This window comes from Phocoena sinus, chromosome 16, assembly GCF_008692025.1.
Source record: "Phocoena sinus isolate mPhoSin1 chromosome 16, mPhoSin1.pri, whole genome shotgun sequence".
Lineage (NCBI taxonomy): Eukaryota > Metazoa > Chordata > Mammalia > Artiodactyla > Phocoenidae > Phocoena > Phocoena sinus.
The window spans coordinates 20,742,527-20,765,030 of NC_045778.1; the positions used below are offsets into that span (position 1 = coordinate 20,742,527).

Here is a 22,504-nt window from a genome sequence, read left to right on the forward strand (position 1 = left end):
TAGGCTTGAACAGTGTTAGCAACATAATGGGCTCAATCAAAACTTGCAATGATCTGGATGACTTTTCTGCAAATTACTGCCATGACTTTTTGGATGTAGAAATGGCCTGGTGTATTTGCCATTTGCCTTTGAATGTGTGGAATCAAGTGATTTCAGCTCCTTGGAAGAAGCTGTTTTACAGAAACCAGACCCCAACCAGACAGAGAATGATGACCATGAGCATGTAGCCCCCAGATTGGCTGAAGCCTGAAGACTGATAACGTGATCAATCTCTGTGACCTCACCTGGTTACCTCACCACACACCAATCAGAAGATTGCATGAAATGATCACATTCCCCATGACCCTCATCCTCACTTTGTCTTTAAAAACCCATCCCTAAAAACCATTAGGAAGTTTGGGTCTTTTAAGCATCAGCTGCCCATTCTCCTTGCATGTCACCTTGCAATAAATGCTACACTTTCCTTCACCAGAAAAAAAAAAAAAAGAAAAGAATAATTTCTTCACTGAATTTTGAAACGTTTGAAATTTGTAAGAAAACGTTAATAAACTTGGAAATAAGATTTATACACCTCTCCCTTAGGAAGTCTTGAAGTCAAAACATATACTGTTGAATATGTGTACTGTTGTGTTGTTACATTTTTCAAACTTAATGTACAGTGGCAATATAGGCAAAAACCAGGCATTTCCAATTGTATGTTAAGGTAAAATTCTTTAACAACTGTTAACAAGGACTAGTGAAAAGTTTATATTATATATAATCAAGAAGTTGAAGAACTAAAGCATTAAATATTATGCCAATTCCAAACTCATCAAGGTGTATACATTAAGTACAGCTTTTTGTATGCCAATCATACCTCAATAAAGTGGCTTTAAAAATATATTTTGCCAGTAAAACATAATCAACAATTTTCTATTTTTCAATTAAGCCACAACTTTCTTACTGATTTGAGAAAAGTCTTAGCACCAACTCTTTGATTTTGAAAAATTTAGGCTAACAACTGATCTAGTCTCTACCATTAAAAACTCTTCTAATTTTTTTTTAATTTTCTTTTTAATCTGAAATGTTCTGTATTTTAGATGCTAATATTAGGCAGAAATTGTAATAAACTTCTTTTTTTTGGCGGGAGGGGGGGCGAGCAGTGCCACATAGCTTGCAGGATCTTAGTTCCCCGACCAGGATCCAACCCGGGCCATGGTAGTGAAAGCACCAACTCCTAACCACTGGACTGTCAGGGAATTCCCTGTAATATACTTTTAAAAGTTCAATCAAGAAAATAAATTTTATTTTTGACCAAGGTGACAATTCAAACATGTTTAATTAGTTCCTGTAGCCCAGAAATTGCTGTTCTCACAAGAATCATCATATTATACCATCCTGTCATAATTTTTTCTTACAAAGTCCAAAAAAACAGAACTTTAAAAAATAAACTACAACCTCATTGCCAACAATTGTTTTTCTATTTTCATTAAAAGACAGTAAAATCAGATTAACTTTTTTTAAAATAAAGGTGTAACATATATCCTACATATAAAAAGAAATGACTAGCCAGAAATGCAGGTCCACAGAGACCACTGATATTGAATAATTTGTCTTTCCCCAAGAAATAATGATTTCAAAACAAAACAAAATCAGAAGTAGGAAAAGATTACCAAAGAGTAAGAGTTTCAAATATAATCTATTTATTATTAATTTTACATTCATCTTTAAAATTAAAGTGTTGCTTAATTTACATACTCTCATCTATTAACATAAAAATGGGTTTTGTTCTCAAGAAAATACAGCCTAATGTGAATATTCACTTTTCTGATCATTCTTATGAAAATTATAAACACTAATTTTAAAAAATCTATTCACATATGTCTGAGTTTCCTCCTATATTCTACACATTTTATTCAAAGTGTATGTGAAAGTTACAAAGCTGGCTGACATCTCTAAGCACCTAGAAAAAGCCTTGCATCTAAAAAATGATTTGGTGCTGAGATTTAAAAAGAAAAAAAAAAAAATCAATGGTGGTCTTTCATAAAAATATATTTCTACTGAAATACTAAATTGCCCTTTAAGACATGAAAGTATCAGTAAAAATTATATATATATACGTCACAACAAATCAGATTAGTCCATGAAAAACTGAAAAGACTGAACAGGAAAGATGCCTTAATACACAGCTGAAAATTAATACAGATGTTCAGCAAATACACAAACAGAGAAGTTTAAACCAAAGGACTCAAGATCCTACAGGTCCCCATCCAGGTTCATAAAGTAAAGTCACAGATACAGAATTATTGGGCAACCTTCAAATAAATCGTTATATAATAAACTCTTCTCCTTATAATTACCTTTCTCTCCATTTACTAATCATCTATGGATTACTGACTGAAATTTCTCATATCAGAACTGAACAGCAAAAAAAAAAAAAAAAAAAAGTAAGTATGAGAATTAAGCGGAGTAAAAATAAGAGAAACTAGATAGCCTTGCTGTGAATCATGGTTTTGAAAATACTGACTTAGAAAATCTAACATGTTTCTCTTCAATCCTAAAAACACAAAGTTCTTAAAAACCTTAAATAAAAAATCCCATTCTACAACAATTACTTGTGGAAAGAAATAAAATCAGTAGACAATATGACAAATGTGAGATCACTCTGTTCCTATGAATGCTTTGTATTTTGTAGCCAACAGCCATTTGGCTGCAAATTAACATTTTTTGAAAGAAATCAAAACTGAAATGACTAAAAAAATTCAATTTACTTAGCTTAAAGAAAAAAATTTCTCTCCCAACAGCACCATCATTAAGGCACTAAAAGCATAATGTAAAGTGTGTTATTTAATTGCTACTGCAGAAGAAACAAAGGGGAAGAAATTTGTTTGGGGAGTTTTGTGGAATTTGGTTACAAGTTCGATAAACAAAACATGTTAATGTGTGTATCCAGAAGTCTCAACAGACAGTTCATTACTAGAACAAACATAAAATGTCAAACTAAAGATGAAAAAAACTTTTACTATGCTAAAACAAAGCAAATACTTCAAATGTATACTTTAAGTTTTTAAATAGACATACATATATATATGAAGGAAGGTTATGGGCTTTTATTTAAAAAACTCATTTCTAACGATAAGAGCTCCTGTTCTGTTTTTTTGTTTTGTTTTTTTTTTGCACTGCACACCTTGTGGGATCTTAGTTACCCGACCAGGGAGTGAACCCAAGCCCGCAGCAGTGAAAGCGTGGAGTCTTAACCACTGGACCACCAGGGAATTCCCTCCTGTTCTGAAATATATTAGTTCCTGTGCTCCATTTTCTTATCCTAGTAGTTACATCTACCTCTTAAACCAAAACAAACATTATCAATGTTAAATTAAAAACAAAATATCTATATGTGTATATTACAAAAATGCTACCTGAAATATATCTAAAATTAGTGTAATACCTTGGCTCCCTGGAGAGTTCTCTTTTGTCCCTATAACTATTACTAGGGGGAAAAAAGAAAACAAAAAACAAGAGTTTAAGGAGGCAAGAATTTGTATAATTTTAAACACTAAGCATGAGTTAGTGTATTAATTATATGTCTAAAAGAACTGGATACTCTTCTTTAAATCTTTATGTTCATGCTTACAGTTTTTAATATTACAGCAATGGTTATGTCCTATATAAACCTGTAAGACTACAACATTGATGAAGCATTGCTTATTTTTAAATTTTGAAATAATTCTATGATGAATTAGTGGTTAGCATAAATTAAATTGTGGTCACTGCTATGTAAAAACGTAGAAAGTGACTTATTCTTTCTACACTTTAAGCATGTGGGACTTCTATATTCAATAAAAACAATAAAGACTAAAAAAACAAGAGAAAGAAACATGCAAACAACCAATATATAATAAATATTTCAATGGCTGAGGTACTCAAGATAGTATAATTAATGGTTTCAATTAGTCTTAACCCACTTAAAATTTTTAGTGAGAGAAAATTTATAATAAAGTATGCATTCCCTACCCCTTTTCTTTACAAACATAAATAATTTGGGGAAATATGGAGTATATAAAAAACAGCACTCAATCCAAATTAAAGGCAAGAACCTACCTAGTAAATGCCTTAAGAACTCAAAGGACAGAAGTAATTCGGTGTCAACTCTTAAATGCCCAGTAGTAAGCAGAATAACTTAGATAGCAAATTTATTATAAAAGATTGTTAAAGACCTCTTGTCGGTCACCTTTGTTACCTGGGTACTCTGATACATTCCTCTGATCCTAGCAGGCCAAGTTGTCCATCAGAATCGAGACCCCAAGCATACACCTGGCCCTTGTCATTTAGTGCTAATGTATGAGCTTCTCCACATGAAACAGCAACGATATTTTGAGCATCCAGCGCAACAACCTGCTCTACAGAAATCAAGAAGAGAGACATTACATTCTAGTTTTAAACTCCCAACAAGAATAAAACAATAGTCTTCATCTTGTACAAAAAAGCTAAGGAAATGCTGAAATACAGACTAAATATAACTTCAGTTATTCTCAAAAACTTAACAAATATGTTCCATACGAAATTCTCGCTGTGGTAAATACAGAGATATGTCATAGGGCATAATCAACTCAGAATACTAAGTGACTTTAACATTTGGGTAAAGAAATTAAGGGTTTATAAAGATTCTCTCCGAAAAGTGCTCTTCATTCAAAGCCATTACCAATAAAAGAGAGGAGTCCAGCTGAAAGGGAACCATTTAAATAACTCGGCTGTTTTTTAACAATAAAATCGTAACTGACATATACATTACCAAATGGATACTACTATGGAGTGATCCTGAAATTAAGGAAATAATCTGAATTAGCAATTTCTGACAAGAAACAAATTCTTTACAGATCTCATAAATAAAGCATCTACTAGATACACTGAGGAGAGAACTGAAAGGCAATGTGACCATAACAAATAGATATCAGTTTATGGACTGCTACTTTTAACATCAAAGACATAAAAATTCTACATGTGATTAAAACATGTCCAAGCTTTTAACCAGAAATTAATTTAAAATATTGGCCCTTCATAAGACTGTCAGTAGCCACTGACAAATCAGTAAAGAAAGTGAAATTGCTTCCTTAGTCTCTTTAAGATGTGCACTATCAGTTTTTTTTTTACTAGTACACTACAAGTTTTTTTTAAGACTTCATTTAAAATTAAACTTTTTAAAAAAAAATTAACCTTCTTTAGCTTAATAAGACAGCTATGTCTTCATTAACTGAAAGTCTCTTGTTGCAGAGCTGTTAAAACTGAATCAGGGTTTCTTCAGAAGCACATTTTAGATCAATGTACAAATGCAGCTGTTCAATAATAAAGCAGATTACATGAAAGAAGTTTGAATCCCTATGTACAGAGAAATTCAAATTGTATCTGGGTACTTATTCTGCATTTTGGGGTGGGAGGTCAGCCCTTAGACAGCCTTCAGGAATCTGTATAACTCTAAGGATATGTTATTTTAAGTACTTACCTTAAAGTACTACAAGTTAATAACTCGTAAAGTTGATGAATAGTACATGGACGTTCACTATACTAATCTCTCACTTTTTGTGTATATTTTGTATATATGTTCTTATAAAATTATATTGTAGAAACATATAAAAACAAAACATATATAACACATTGCCTCCCCCCACGAAAAAAAAAAGAAAAAGGACTTAAAAGTATGGCATCATTTATTTACATCAAAGCATCCCATAAATCTTAATTATGAAGAAGTAAAATGCACAAAAGATCTGTTAATCTTTCACAGAGGCCCCTGAAATGAGTCGATATCTCTCCAAAACTATCCTCAAAGGAAATGTAGTAAAGAGCAGAAATGAAAGGATGACAAGAAGGATGAATAAGACTGGTTGGTTCAACAATAATATATGAAGAGTACTTAAATTAGATAGCAATGGCTGTAAAATCAAAGGCACCAAAAATCCAAGCAACAAAGAAACAATCATGCATACCAAACACTAATATTTATTGTATACCATGTGTGCTCCAAGCACTAGACACATAAAGGTAAATAAAACAGAGTTCTAGTCCTCAAGGAGTTTACAGTCTATAGAAAAACAGGCAAGATAAGGATGGTTATTAAACGCAAAGGTAAAGACATACAAAAGGTACCAGGGCAACATGAGATACTTTTTAAAGCCCTGAAAGATAGTAAGAAGAATTCTGGAAGACAGTGACATTAAGCTGTGTAAGTAAGGAAAGAGGAAGAGATTCCCTGTACCCATGAGAGAAAATTCAAATCATTTCTTCAAATACAGCAGAATAAACTAAAAGCAAAGTGAAAAGACTGATTAAAAAAAAAAACAGGAAAAATGTTATTCATGTCAAATAAAGAAATAACCTCCCTAATATTTAAAGACTAACTGAGGCGGGGGTGGGGGAGAGCAATAATTCAATGAAAAATGGCAAAAGATGTGAATTGATAGTTCACACAAAGAAGAAACAGAAATGGCCCTTAACCCTATGAAAAGATGTTCAACTTCACTGATGAGAGAAATGAAAATTCAAACTACACTGAGAAGCCAATAATACGTTCACTTAGAAAATTCATAAAGCCATACATTTATTTTGCATACTTAATTATAAAAATTTATCAAAGGAATGAGAAGACAAGGCACTGACTGGGAGAAAATATGTGCAAAAGACACATCTAATAAAGGACTGTTATCCAAAACAAAAAAAAACAAAAACACAAACCACCCTCTTAAAACTCAACAGTAAGAAAATAAACCCAATTAAAAAACAGTGCAAAAGACGTGAGCCGACACCACACCAAGAAGACATAAAGATGGCAAATAACCATATGAAGGCATGCTGTACATCATATATCAACAGGGAACTGCAAATTTAAATGAGATACCACTATAAACCTATTAAAATGGCTCACTTCGGCAGCACATATACTAAAATTGGAACGATACAGAGTAGATTAGCATGGCCCCTGTGCAAGGATGACATGCAAATTCGTGAAGCGTTCCATATTTTTTTCAATAAAAAAGTACCTAAAGTATCAAAAAATAGCCAAAACCCAAAAAACTGACAATACCAAACACTGGTAAGAATACAGAGCAACAATAACTCTCATTCGTTGCTAATGGGCATGCAAAATGATACAGACGCTTTGGAAGACAGTTTGGTAGTTTCTTACAAAACCAACCATACCATTATAAGATCCAGGAATTGTGCTCTTTCGTATTTACTCAAAGGAGTTGAAAACTTATGTCCACAGAAAAACGTGCACACAGATGTTTATAGCATCTTTATTCATAATTGCCAAAACTTGGAAGCAATCAAAATGTCCTTCAGTAAGTGAATGGATAAACTGTGGTATATCCAGACAGTGGAATATTATTCAGTGCTAAAAATAAATGAGCTCTCAAGCCACAAAAACACATGGAGGAAACTAAAATGTGTATTACTAAGTGAAAGAAGCCAATCTGAAAAGGCTACAAAATGTATGATCCAACCATTTGACATTCTGGAAAAGGCAAAACTTTGGAGACAGTAAAAAGATTAGTGGTTGCTTGGGGTTAGAGGGAGGGAGGGATGAACAGGCAGAGCAGAGGGGATTTTTAGGGTAGTGAAACTATTCTGTATGATACTATTACTATTCTGTACAATACTAAGTATCATTATGCAGTCATCAAAACCCATTGAATATACAACACAGAGTGAATGCTAATGTAAACTATGGACTCGATGACAATGATGTGTCAGTACAGGTTCATTAATGGTAATAAATGTACCACTGTGGTACAGACTGCAGATAGTGGGGGAGGTTGTATACATGTAGTATAGAGTGTATGGGAACTCTGTACTTTCTGCTCAATTTTGCTGTGAACTTTAAACTGTTCTTAGAAAGTTTATTAATTTGAAAACGTGTATTTATAAATACACACCAAGATAACATTTTTCATCTCATAAAAATCCATATGTTTGATAACAATCTGTTGGGGGAAAAGGCACTTTTGTATATTGATAGTGGAAGTATAAAACAGAACCACCTTTATACAAAAGAATGTGGCAAACCCTAACAAAACATATGCAATTACCTTTTGGATCCAGCAATTCCATACCCTGCAGATACATCTAAGTACTAAAGGGCAGCAGAATATGCCAACCCAAAACATGCCACTTTGGCATAAGGACTGCTTTGAGCTGAAGGCCACTAAGAAGAAAAGCTCTCTGCTCTCTTATGTGCCTAAAAGCAGGACATAAATTTGTTGAAGTGTCCCACCTTCCCTCTCTACCAGGAAGGACAAGAGTTAATCACTGGAGGCAACTCTAGATTTATCAGCTCAGAGACAGCACCAGCAGAAGCTACATAACAAACTTTACTAACTAGCCCTTATCTAAGTTCCCCCACATATTTACCTTCCCAAAATTTGCCACCCCAGAAACTCAAAGTCCTTTTCGTCTTGTTACTTCTCTATTTATTGTTCTTTTATTAAGATGCTATATAAGCCCATGTTCTACTACCACCTTAAGTTACTCATTACTGAGTGCTCCTGCATGTAAACGCAAGGCAATAAACTTGTTTTGTTTTTCTCCCTGTTAATCTGTCCTTCGTCTAGACAAGCCCCAGCTGGAGAACCTAGGAGGGTAGAGTACAAATACATATGTGCGTGTGTGTGAATGTGTGTGTATTTACGTGTTTGCAGTGCTATATATAATAACAAAAACACGGGAAATATTCCCAGTATCCATCAATAAAGGATTCCATCCACACACTGGGACACTATGCTCTGAAAACATAAATAAAGAGGAAATGCTACATGCTGATATGGAAAGATCTCAAGGGTATATTAGAAAAGTAGGGAAAAAAATCAAGACGTGGAATAATGTACACGATTTGCTATTTTTTGTGTAAGGAAGAGGAAAGAATATGAATATATATTCATATTTGCTTACATTTACACAAAGAAACTTTGAAAAGATAAAAAACTAATAAACATAGCTGCCCATAGGGGATGTGGGTAGAAGGGAAATAGGGTGGTCAAGTGTAATAGCAAACCTTCTCAATGTGTATTTATATTATTTTGATTTTTGAACCATGTGGATATATTATCTATTCAAAATTAAAATTATTTTAAAAATTAAATAGAACATTAGAGAAAATAGTTAAAGCAATGTATAAAAACCATTGTTTTCACTTTAAAACCGAACTGGGCTCTTTACTTTTTTTTCTACACACTAAAAACTCAAGATAAATAATTGTGGTTCTTTCAGAATTTGAGCCCCATCAAATTACTAAGATACCTATTTTGAGAATGAATAACTACTGAGAAATATATTATTAAAGAAACATAATAACATATGTCTTGGGACTACTACTTAATACAGGCTTTTCAGACAACAAATATACAAACTGTTAAGTTCTTGTACAATTTTTTTAAACTACTTATTTTTTCCAAATGGCTAATTAAAATGAAAAACCTCAACCGTTTCCTCCCAGTATGCTAGAAAGTTAGGTCAATGTTATATTGAGACATTTCACATCCAGGTCAAATTCTGGATGAATGCTCGAAACAAGGTGGCTTGCAAAAAAGTCAATGATAAGCAAGAAAGAAGGGGGAATAAATGAACCCAGCAAAACAAACCAAAAAATTCACTAGAAAACCTGGCTTAATGATGCCCTGTATGAGAAAGAGAAAAAAACAAAACAAAACAGAATTCATACCAAACCTAACAGCTAGGATTTGTTGAGTGTTTACTATGTACCAGGTACTATGCTAACTCAAAGTTTTAATCACCAAGCTACATTTGCCTTTCAAGGCCAACAAACAGAAAAGAGAGGGGTAAGAGGGATTAAATTCACTTTAGTTTAGGTTGAGTATGGATATATATGAAAAAGGACAGAAAACAAAAGAAAAACTTGTCAAGAAAGCCCATGAAAAAAACAATCGACGGGCTTCCCTGGTGGTGCAGTGGTTAAGAATCCACCTGCCAATGCAGGGGACATGGGTTCGATCCCTGGTCCAGGAAGACCTCACATGCTGCGGGGCAACTAAACCCATGCGCCACAACCACTGAGCCTGCACTCTAGAGCCCGTGAGCCACAATTACTGAGCCCGTGCACCACATCTACTGACGCCCTACACGCCTAGGGCCCGTGCTCCGCAACAAAGAGAAGCCATCGCAACGAGAAGCCCGCGCACTGCAACAAAGAGTAGCCCCCCTCTTGCCGCAACTAGAGAAAGCCTGCGCGCAGCAATGAAGACACAATGCAGCCAAAAATAAATACATTTTTAAAAAAAGAAAAAATTCCTTAAAAAAACCTAAAACAATTGATTCCTCTGATAAATGGAAGCTACAAGAAGATGTTAGAATTATGAGCATATGATGCTAAACTTGTTGGAAAAGGTTTAATAACAGCACATGATCCTTACAGTTGACTGTAATTCAGAATAAGGTACTTTTTTTAAAAAATACAAATACGTACAGATAAAAACACGTGGTAAAATGTTAACTGTTGGTCATTGTGCTATTCTTTCTACTTTTCTTTATGCTTCAAAACGTTCATATAAAAAGTTTGAGAAAAGTAACACTGTTCATATCAGTATTTATGGTTCACAATATTTCTCTTCAAGGAAAGAAAAAAGGAACATTTAGTTTGGGGAGGCACAAAAAAGCAAAAAAAACTTAAGTGGAGGAGACTGTCTTGAAAAAGGCAGGAAAAAAATACATTGTTCAGAGAGAGGAGCAAAAACAGAAAGATAAAGAACTAGATAGATATAACATATCCATCTTGTAAATACTGACAGCAGATATATTCCAAATACAAATCTAATAAGCCCTAGCTCATCATTACTTCTGGTTGTTCTTAACACTTGTACTGTTAAAATGCAGTATTTTTGAAAACTGATGGTGCATCGTTTTATTAAGGAGAAAAAGGCCATCTTCTTTGCTCCATAAACACAAAATGTTGTCATTTTTAGATTTGTAAAAACCAATTAAAATGTTCAACCTAGGGCTTTCCCTGGTGGCACAGTGGTTGAGAGTCCGCCTGCCGATGCAGGGGACACGGGTTCGTGCCCTGGTCTGGGAAGATCCCACATGCCGCGGAGCGGCTGGGCCCGTGAGCCATGGCCGCTGAGCCTGCGCGTCCGGAGCCTGTGCTCCACAACGGGAGAGGCCACAACAGTAAGAGGCCCGCGTACCGCAAAAAAAAAAAAAAAAAAGATGTTCAACCTAATGACGGTTTTCATTTCTACATCATTTATTTCCTCCAATTACCTTTGTATCCACCTCTGACTTCAGCATTTGTTCACTAACAAACTGCATCAAATAAATTTTGCTGCAGAAACATCATAAAAGAAAGAATACAGTTGCACATCCTTTTAGCAACACAGAATAGATCCAGGTTCTTGTTGTAAAATGTTACATGATAAAATCCTTCCATCTGAATAAGTAACTGAATAAGAACAACCTATTTCCTTTGGGATCTAACAAATATGTTCACCAATTCCTGAGTTTGTGAAAATTCATGTAGAATATCATCTCCAGACTCATTCTTTAAGAGTTCACTTACATGATCAATTTCACCATATCCATACAGCGGTGTATCTACATTCACCTTCTGATATGTCTCATAATTATGAACATGTTCCTCTGTCAGTTTTCTTCTCTTTGCCATTATGGACAGAAAAAAATTTTTTTTTCATTCTCAACTGTGCTTAATGAAAGGTACAAAGAGAAAAATAAAAACTACAAAAACAGTGACTCCAAACTTCTTTCACACTTCCTTGAAAGATAATGCAAAACTCTGCACAATGTATGAAGAAAAGAATGCTAAATATGATGATTTATTTCACCACCGCACCACCCTTCTAGGAAACCCCATCACTGTTCCACTTATAATTTTTAGTCTTTTTATTTTAGTCTAGTTGGGAATACATCAATTCTTGTTATTCACAGTAGTTATGTTCCATAAAGTCACCAAATACCTATTTAGCAAATACCGAATGACTGCCCCTAGGGAAAATACAAGATTAGGTTGCTACAAGCCTCTACATCACAACATTTCATCAACTGATCAATTCATAACCTTGTGTTATGTGCGTTTCCATTTAAAGACATCTTAATTATATTGTTGATTCATTAACATTGAATTCAGAGCCAACAGCACTGTAAACTCATGCCTCAATGGATTTTTTTCTATGACACATCATAGCCTTCTTGTGCTTAGGAACACTAGATAGCACCTCAGCAATATGCTTGGGGGCCATTTTAAACAGTGAAATCACCAACAAAAATGCAAAAAGTGTGGCATTAAATATATCACAAAAAGGACATATTATAACAGGAAGGCAAGGCAGTGCTTTGTTGAACCTCAGCTGGGAATCTACACATCGGGAGACTCAAGTATTTTGCAGCCCTGCATGTGTGCATGTCCAGGAATGACCATGAAAAGCTCTGTGAGTATTGACTGACTATGATCCAGACTGATCTAGCATCTCTTAAAAGTTGCATCTTATTCGAAATTCTAAAACAGCTATTTGAAGGAAAATATAAACATTATCATTACTCTGTATCCTCTTTCATCTACAGATCTCAAAACCTTGTTATTATGGGATAAACTGGGTTACCCCCAAATTGATATGCTGAAAGTCCTAATCCCCAGTACCCCAGAATGTGACCTTATTTGAAAAATGGCCATCAAGGATATAATTAGTTAAGATGAGGTCATATGGAGCAGGGTAGGCCCTTAATTTGACTTGTGTCCCAATAAAAGAGGAATCATCGTCACAGACAAGCACACAAAGAGAATGCATGTGAACGACTGCTTGCAAACCACCAGAAGCTAGGAGAGAGGCCTGGAATGGATCCTTCCTTCATAATCTTTAGAACGAACCATTGCTGAGGACACCCTGATGCTGGGTTTCTAGCCTCCAAAACTGTGAAACAATACATTTCTGTTACTTAAGCCACCCAGTTTGTGGTACTTTGTTATGGCAGCCCTAGCAAACAAATACACTTAAATAAATATTTTTGGGTTCAAAACATTCCTGTCAAGTTACCCAAGTACTACCATCTTTGTTTTAAAGGTGATCCACAGAAATAAATAACTTATTCTGAATAATTCAATCACAGATAAACTTGATTTTGAAATTTAGAAGTTTCTAGTTCGAATTACATTATTTCCATACCAAACAACTTTTTAAATGGCAAAAAAAATTTACACAGAATTGGCAAAAGACACATTTCTCTAAACAATCTTTAAAATACAAGCTCAAAAAAAAAAACTTTTTAGAGAGCAAGAGCAAGTTGGCAATGCGTATTACAATTCTAAACATGCATGTCCTCTGACCCAGAAACTTTCCTTTTGGGAAACAACAATAACAACAACAGGAAATAACATGACTTCCAGTAACAGGTAGGTAAATAAATTATGGAGTATCCATGTAATAGAAATCGGTGCTTCTATTAAAATGAATGTCTATACAGTATAACATGAAAAGATAAAAATACGTTAAATGAAAAAGAGAACCACAGAACTTTATGTATGTGTGTACAAGATTACGTATTTTAATACAGGTATAAAAGATATGAAATTATAAAGAAACAGTAGTAGTCATCTTTAGGATGTAGGGAAAAAGTGGCTTCCACTTTTCAAATCATTTATTTCTGTAACTTTTAAAAAGTTATAAAAATGTACTATTTTGGTAATCAGGGAAAAAAAGAATTTTTTTTTTTTTAAGATATAGTAAGTCCCCAAATTATAACTCACCCCAAACCCCACAGGAACAAATGTCCTTTGTTTCTCCAAATCAAAATACTAGGGAAATAACTAACCTGGTCTGATAAATTTTCTTCTCTAGGAAACAGTGGCTATAGTAAAGTATTATTTATATTTCAAATGTGATACACAGTTAAGTTAAATGCTGCTCACAAATATCTATCTTAAGCTTTCTGGAACCAATAAAGCAAGAGAGCTAAACAAGCCAGGATAAGTGATGCGTGAAGATAATTTCTGACACCCAAATGTAAAACTCCAATGAATTTTTCCACAGAAAATGTTACAAAGCTCAGTTAAATATAATTATTGATAGAGTATTACACTTAGGTATAATGTGTTTTAAAGATGGGTTTGAAAACCCATTTATGATACCTAGCAGTATTTCCATGAGCAAAGAAAAATTTAGAGTTTTTAAAAACACAATTCTGGGCTTCCCTGGTGGCGCAGTGGTTGAGAATCCACCTGCCAATGCATGGGACACGGGTTTGAGTCCTGGTCCGGGAAGATCCAATGTGCTGCGGAGCAACTAAGCCCATGCGCCACAACTACTGAGCCTGCACTCTAGAGCCCGTGAGCCACAACCACCAAAGCCCACGCGCCTAGAGCCCGTGCTCCGCAACAAGAGAAGCCACTGCAATGAGAAGCCCGCGCACCCAACGAAGAGTAGCCCCAGCTCAACGCAACTAAAGAGAGCCCGCGTGCAGCAACGAAGACCCAACACAGCCAAAAATAAATAAATAAAATCTACGTTTAAAAAAAGAAAATCTTAACTCTTAATGTGGTATATGAGCTTAATGAAGTTCTACATGTATGTTTAATTAAAAAAGAAAAAACTTCAACAGTTTGAACAACTGTCAGTATTTTATACAGAGAACAAAAATCTTTGTTGATATTTTATTCTCAAGTTATCAGGGTCTAAAAAAATATATAGTTATGAATAGCAACAAGCACAGTCATGTTAATAACAATTACAAAACTGGAGGTCAGAAGGAATATACTTTGTGAAAAGCTAATTTTAAGAAGCTCCATTTCAGGGACTTCCCTGGTGGCACGGTGGTTAAGCATCCACCTGCCCGTGCAGGTGACACGGGTTCCAGCCCTGGTCCGGGAGGATCCCACATGCCGTGGAGCAACTAAGCCCATGCGCCACAACTACTGACCCTGCACTCTAGAGCCCGTGTGCCACAACTACTGAAGCCTGCATGCCTAGAGCCCGTGCTCTGCAACAAGAGAAGCCACTGCAATGAGAAGCTCATATACAGCAACTAAGAGAAGCCCCCACTCGAAGCAACTACAGAAAGTCTGCGCGCAGCAACAAAGACCCAACGCAGCCACAAAAAAAAGTAGCTCCATATCAATTACTTAGTAAATGTTTAATTCAGCCAGAATCCTCTGCCTACTATGCCTCACTAGTTGCTGTAAATATAGATTTTCCTCTTCCCTTCTCTCTGAATAACTCAAAACTCCAACTAGAGCAATGCAAAGTTCACTTATATCCATCTCTAGAAATTTAATGTTCACAAGATGCTATACTGTGAAATTAAAAAGGTACTGTGTAACTCCATTCTTGTATAAAAATATGTCACATACAGCCCCAATATATATGCAGAGAAAAAACTGGAAAAATAAATACTAAATTGTCAACACTGATTATCTACATGTGTTTTTTTCTTCTTTTATGGTTCTTTAATTGTTTAATTGAACAAGTGAATGTGTAGTTGACACATTTTACGATGCTGAATTTTTAAAAGATGAAGACATTAGTCACTTGGGATTAGTGAGTAACACCAATAAATAGTTCAGAATGCTTTTTTTTTACTTTAAATAATCATATTGCTAATTTTGTGATAGAGATAACAAATAATCAAATGGCTACTTCACTCAAGGCAGCATGTTATTTCCCTATTCCTAAAGTAAAATTATTGTTTACTGACACTTTTTAAAGGATGTCTAATATGATCATATAATGATCATCATAAAATATATTCTAAAAAATTAAGAATTAAGTAAAACAAAAAATATTTAATGAAAATGCTTATTCTCTAAAATTATTACCAATAATTACCAATAAGAATTTGGAATGGTACAACTCATAGTCATGAAAACATTTTAATAAGTTCTTTGATAAAACCAAAACTTAACATACAGTAACTTACATGTCTTGGTTGACAGCCCATAATAATGTTCATATGGAGATGCAACTAGATTAAAAAATTCTTTATAACGGATATGTTTACAAGCTCATACCCCTTTTATGCATTCTTACCTACATACAGGTAACATAAACAAGACGATTATGTGCCTGGCACTGTGCTAAGCCCTTTGTTTAATCTCATTTAATCCTCATAAACATCATGAGACAGGTATACCATCATCCCTACTTCACAGATAAAGGCACTAAGATATAAACATTTCCCTACTGATTGAACTGTTGTCCTTTTGTTAATAATACTTAAACAACAAGGTTATGTTTTAATAATCTATTTTCAAAACATACTTAAAACCGTATAAATACTCAGGGCTTTACATTATTTTTTCTTCAGGACAGTCCTTTCTTTATGGCTAGGAACTGCTGAAATTAACTGCTTTGAAGAGGAAAGGAGAAGTAAAATTGAAATATAAAGACTCCAACATAAATATACTATCAAATAACTGCTTTACTTCAATTTCTTTTTAAGACTAGCAAGAATGAACCCTCAGAATATACTGCCAGAATTTTTGTTCTGTGTTTTCTTAGATACTTTTTTGTATATTTGGCATTCATTCATCACAGAGACAATTAACTATATTCTTACTTTCTATATTCTTGATGTTGACATAGGAATGGTGGGGGGAGGGGATCATAGACACCAGAAGAGTCGGCGCCTCCCAGGACTAGCTAATTCCTAAAGATAACAACTTGCCTACCAACACCTGCCTTTCATATGCAAATTGACCAATCCAGAGTTCATTCCACCAACTATCTCCTTATCTAACTCTCACACACCAAACCCATATCTCCCTTACCTTAAATCAACCCAGGGCCAGGTATCAGGAAACAAGAAACCAACCCTATAGACCAAAGCCTGGAGGAATTAATCAAACTAGCCAATCCTAATCTGTTTATTCTGCCTAGTTTGCCTTTCCCAGGAAAACCTCAATAAGGCTACAACCTTAAAATCTCCCCTGAGCTCTTGTTTTCTGCCTCCTGACTACCCTGGTATCTTCCCCTGCAGCTCTGTGTGGCATGCAGTGACCTCCTCTCTCTGGAACCAGTGAGCATAATGAACTTCCAAGCCTCATTCTCTCTTCCCTTTATGGCCACAATGACTTTACCATACCGTATCCAACATGCACATTCTTAGAACAGTTTACAAATTTAAAAATTTAAATTTAAAGGTCAGCTTATCACTTTGGGAGGGGCAGGTTTAAAAGTATGAATAAGCAGAATTTAAGTGTCTGTTCCTCAAAATATCAGTACACAAACTATACCTTCTGTTATAGACTGTATGTTTGTCACCCCCTCCCCCAAATTCATATGCTGAAATTCTAGCCCCCAATGTTATGGTATTAGGAGGTAGGGCTTTAGGAGGTAATTAGGTCATAAGGGTGAAGCCCTCATGATTAGTGCCCTTTCTTAGACAGCTCCCTCACCCTTCTACCATATAAGGACATAATGAAAAGATGGCCATCTAAGAACCAAGAAGCAAGTCCTCACTAGGTAACAAATCTGCTAGCACCTTACCTTGATCTTGGATTCCCCAGCCTCAAAAACCGAGAGAAAAAAAAAAAAAAAAAACGAGAGAAATACAGGTTTGTTGTTTAAACCACCCAGACTATAGTAATTTTGTTGTAGCAGCCTGAATGGACCAAGAAATGTTCTAATTAATACTCTTCAGTAAATAAACTTTTGAAAATAAACGATGACTCTAACTCCTATCATTTATGTGCTTCTCACAAGAACAAAAAAGGCATCTATGTTTTTTCTGTTATTACTATATCTTTAGTCTAACAGTAAAGGAATTGAATTTATTTTATATCTTGCTCTGATATAACATTACCTCTAAACAAAACAAACATATATTTTTGGGAAATTTTGGTATAATTTTTGAATATGAGCTCCAAAAGGTAACTGAAGACTAAACATAAGTACTTTCATGGTTAGCACAACGTCTAGGACAAAGTAGACATCCTCTGTTGAATAAATGCCTGAATTTCAGTTCTAAATGAAAAGATACGTATTGTCTATCTCAAGCATATAGCCACTTCAGTGTAAGGCTTACCTAAAATTACATTCTCACACTACATTAATGGCTTTTTTCTTTTTAGAAAACGTTTATTGAGCACTTACCACATGCTAGGCATTGTTCTTTGCACTTCATGTGATATCTCACTTAATCCCTTACAACCACCCTTGGCATGATTATCCTAATTTTACAGAAGCGAATACTTAACACAGAGACTAAGCTATGTGCCCAAGATAACATAGTTAAGAAGTGAAAGAGCCAGGATTTGTATCCAAGCACTCTAATTCCAGAGCCTACCCTTTTATTTTAAAAAAATTAACAGATAATATGTCTACATTTTTTTTTAAATACATGTAGGGAAAAATCTGTGTCTATCATCCATGTCTTCTACCAGTCTAGTTCTCACCCCTTATCTTACCTCTGCACCAAGAATAAATATACCCATTATTAGTTGGATATATTCTTCCAGGGTTTTTCTTAATATATCTATAAGCGAATACAAATGTATATTTGTCTTTTTTTAATCCAAAATACAGCTTTATACACAATGGTCTACACCTTGCTCTTTTTACTTAATTTATCTTAGAGCTCTTTCTATATTAGTATGCAAAAAACTCCTTCATTCTCTTCATAACTATATAGCATTACACTGACTGAATTATTTGACCAGTTCCCAACAGACTGTCATAAGATTGTTTCTAATATTTGCTATTATAAACAATGTTGCAGCAACACTCATTTCGTATATGTACAAACATAGCTATCAAATCAAGGGCTATACTCTTGGACTTCTTGGAGAAAGGGTTTGTGCATTTGTAATTCTGATACATGCTGGCAAAATAACCCTCATAAGGGTTTATCAATTTACACTAACAACCTATGAACACTTATTTACTGACAGCCTCACTATAGAGATGGTACCCCAGTCATACACATAGTCTTCTGCATTTCTCTTAGTATGAATGAGGCTGAAGAGTATTCACTGTTTAAAAGTCATTTGTATTTCCTTTTCTGTGAAGTGCCTCTTCCTATCCTTTGCCCATTTTGCTACTGTCTTCTCCTTATCTCATCAATTTCTAGGAGTGCTTTATATCTCGGAGACTTGCATTTTGATTTCAATATAAATATTAAAATTCATAAATATTTCCTATTTGTCTTTTAACTTTTACAGTGACTTCTACATAGCAAAATTATTTTTACTTCCATGCAGTTTACTTTATCTTTTCACAATTCAGAAAGGATTTCCTGACTCCAAAATAATTTTAAAATAATTAGTCCATGTTTTCTTTGAGCACATTTATCATTGTAACCTTTACATTTAAATATGTGATTCATTTGGAATTTATCCAATACATACATGGCGTGAGGTATTAATCCAACTCTTTTATTCCCTAGACGATGCTCCTACTTATACCAAGATCATTTATTGACTATCCCTCACTTGAATTTTTTTCTCCGTTGATTAGTTTATGTCTGGGCTTTCTATTCTATTTTATTTAATATGTCTATTTGTGGGACAGTTTTAACTACCAAGGCTTTAAAATTAAAATATGTTACTATATATATATATACACACATATATTTCGCCCTTGTTTTTCAGAGTTTTCCTGGCTACATTGGTTTACATTTTCCATATGAACTAGAGAATCCATTTGTCAAGTTCCTGGGGGGGGGGAAAAATAAAACACTTGCTATTTTTATCAGGATCATATTAAACTGATATTAATTTTAGAGAAACTGAAAGGTCTATGTAGGTTGAGTATTCCCATCCACAAATGTGGTTTCAATTTTTCAAGTTTTTTCTATCCCTCGTACGTACTTTCAAGTCTTCTTCATATTATGTCTCACACATTTCTTAGGTTATGCCTAAGTCATTTTGTCTTTTTCTTGCTATTGTAAATGCTGCCTTTGCTTTGACTGTTGACATCTAATTGAATCTTGTTTCCACTAGGTTTTGTTTTTTAATTGAGGTATAGGTGATTTACAATATTATCTAAGTTTCAAGTGTACAACATAGTGATTCACAATTTTTAAAGATTATACTCCATTTATAGTTATAAAATATTGGCTATATTCCCTGTGCTGCACAATATATCTTTGTAGCTTATTTATTTTATACAGAGTAGTGCCTCTTAATTCCCTACCCCTATCTTGCCCCTCCTTCCTTCCCTCTCCTCACCTGTAACCACTAGTTTGTGCTCAGTATCTCTGAGTCTGTTTCTTTTTTGTTATCTTCACTAGTTTGTTTTATTTTTTAGATTCCAGAATTTATAGGTAAAGCACCTAAACTTTCCTCCAATTGTCTTCAAAAACTCCTAAGGGTCCTCAGGGTCTCTTTTAGCCTTACCCTATTCCTTCCTCACTTTCATTTCTCCTTCACAGAAGCAACATCATTCTCTCACAGGGCACATTTCCCAGGGGCTCTTGCCTACATGCCAGCACATATACAACTTATAGTTACAATTATTTCAGCTATTAGTGAAATCAAGAACTTCTATGTGACTGCATCTTGTGACTTCAAAACCTTTGTTTCCTTGGGGACTTCCCTGGTGGTGCAGTGGTTAAGAATCTGCCTGCCAACGGAGGGGACACAGGTTCGAGCCCTGGTCCAGGAAGATCCCACATGTCGCGGAGCAACAAAGCCCACGTGCCACAACTACTGAGCCAGCGCTCTAGAGCCCACGAGCCACAACTACTGAGCCTGCACTCTATAGAGCCCACGTGCCACAACTACTGAAGCCTGCCCGCCTAGAGCCCGTGCTCCACAACAAGAGAAGCCACTGCAATGAGAAGCCTGCGCACCACAACGAAGAGTAGCCCCCGCTCGCTGCAACTAGAGAAAGCCCAGGTGCAGCAACGAAGATGCAACGCAGCAAATATAAATAAAATAAATACATTTTTTAAAAAATGATGAAAGGTTAAATAATCATTAAAATATCCCTAAACAGTATTTTAAAACCATGGGGAAATATTTACTAAAGTGTTATTAAATTATTACTGAAAAAAAAAAGTTGATAAGGAAAAACATATTCCCAGTCCATAATCGGAAACATATATGAGTATAGAAAAACTGTCAAATGATGGCAGTATTTATCTGTGCATGATGGCATTATGGTTGATTTTTATTTTCCCTATATTTCCTGATTCCCCTCCCAAGAATATGTAATAAGGGACTTCCCTGGTGGCGCAGTGGTTAAGAATCCACCTGCCAACACAGGGGACACGGGTTCAAGCCCTGGTCTGGGAAGATCTCACATGCCGTGGAGCAACTAAGCCCGTGTGCCACAAGTACTGAGCCTGTGCTCTAGAGCCCCCAAGCCACAACTACTGAAGCCCGTGTGCCTAGAGCCCATGCTCCACAGCAAGAGAAGCCACCACAATGAGAAGCCCGTGCACTGCAACGAAGAGTAGCCCCCCCACTCACCGCAGCTAGAGAAAGCCCGCATGCAGAAACGAAGACCCAACGCAGCCAAAACTAAAAATAAATAAGTTTTTAAAAAAGAATACGTAATAAAACTATGAAAAACTAAAAATGTGCTATTTCAGAATAGTATGACACCCAGCAAAGGAATAAAATGAAACTAAACTTAGACATTAATAAAGAAATAAGGTATTTTAAAATAACGTGAAAAATACATTACTAAAGAATTATAGAATGTTTTCCTTATGGCCAAGGAAAGCTAAAATAAAATTCTGCCATACTAGAACTGAAGAAAAAAGAGTAATTCCAGGTAAATAAATTATTATGGTTTAAAGAAAGCCACCAAAATTCAAGAAATTTCCCTTTTAACAAAATTAACTCCAGTAATACAACTGTACACAGCACAGATCTTTCTAGCATGTAAAGGAATCACAACAATTCATTAAGATAATAATGAATAATTATTGCCTTTTAAGTTCCATCAGCATGGGGGAAAAAAAAAACCATAGAAGCTGAAATAAGATAAACCATGAGCTTTTTAATACGGATTCTTTATTAATGTTTCTCACTTTTCTACTCACTTAACACAATCCTAGTCCAAAGAAACCCTATAACAATGGCTGAATACATGTTCTCTATTAGTTTTAATATGTATCCCAAGTACATGATATGCCTTACAGCCTAGGAAAACTTAACATCTATGAAATGAGACTTGATTTATTTCTTCAAAGCGATTTTAAAAATAATGCGGGAGCTTCCCTGGTGGCGCAGTGGTTGAGAGTCCGCCTGCCGATGCAGGGGACACAGGTTCGTGCCCCGGTCTGGGAAGATCCCACATGCCGCGGAGCGGCTAGGCCCGTGAGCCATGGCCGCTGAGCCTGCGCGTCCGGAGCCTGTGCTCCGCAATAGGAGAGGCCACAACAGTGAGAGGCCCGCGTACCGGGGAAAAAACAAAAAACAAAAAACATGGGGTTTGTGAGAAATGAGCTCTAACAACAGTGCTACACTCATGTGACATATTGGGGACATGAAACCCAAAGAATACAGTCGGCCCTCCTTATCCGTGAGCTCTGCATCTCAGCATTCAACCAACACGTGGATGGAAAG

General features: G+C 35.2%; 1 protein-coding gene and 1 non-coding gene across 10 annotated transcripts in view; one reads left to right on the forward strand and one right to left on the reverse strand.

Annotated features, from left to right (window-relative positions):
* The window catches only part of HERC4 (HECT and RLD domain containing E3 ubiquitin protein ligase 4), a 134,160-nt gene that overhangs the window by 102,684 nt on the left and 8,972 nt on the right, over positions 1 to 22,504 (reverse strand). For all 9 annotated transcript variants that reach the window (XR_004346176.1, XR_004346177.1, XM_032608095.1 and 6 more), the window contains one exon: positions 4,220 to 4,379. Coding sequence is in view for 7 of the 9 variants with exons in the window: in XM_032608095.1 (XP_032463986.1) it covers positions 4,220 to 4,379 (160 nt within the window). In the remaining 2 variants the exon portion in view is untranslated. The remainder of the gene's footprint in view (positions 1 to 4,219; positions 4,380 to 22,504) is intronic.
* On the forward strand, positions 6,893 to 6,997 carry LOC116742091. The gene has a single exon (XR_004346362.1). It is a non-coding gene; the product is annotated as a U6 spliceosomal RNA (small nuclear RNA).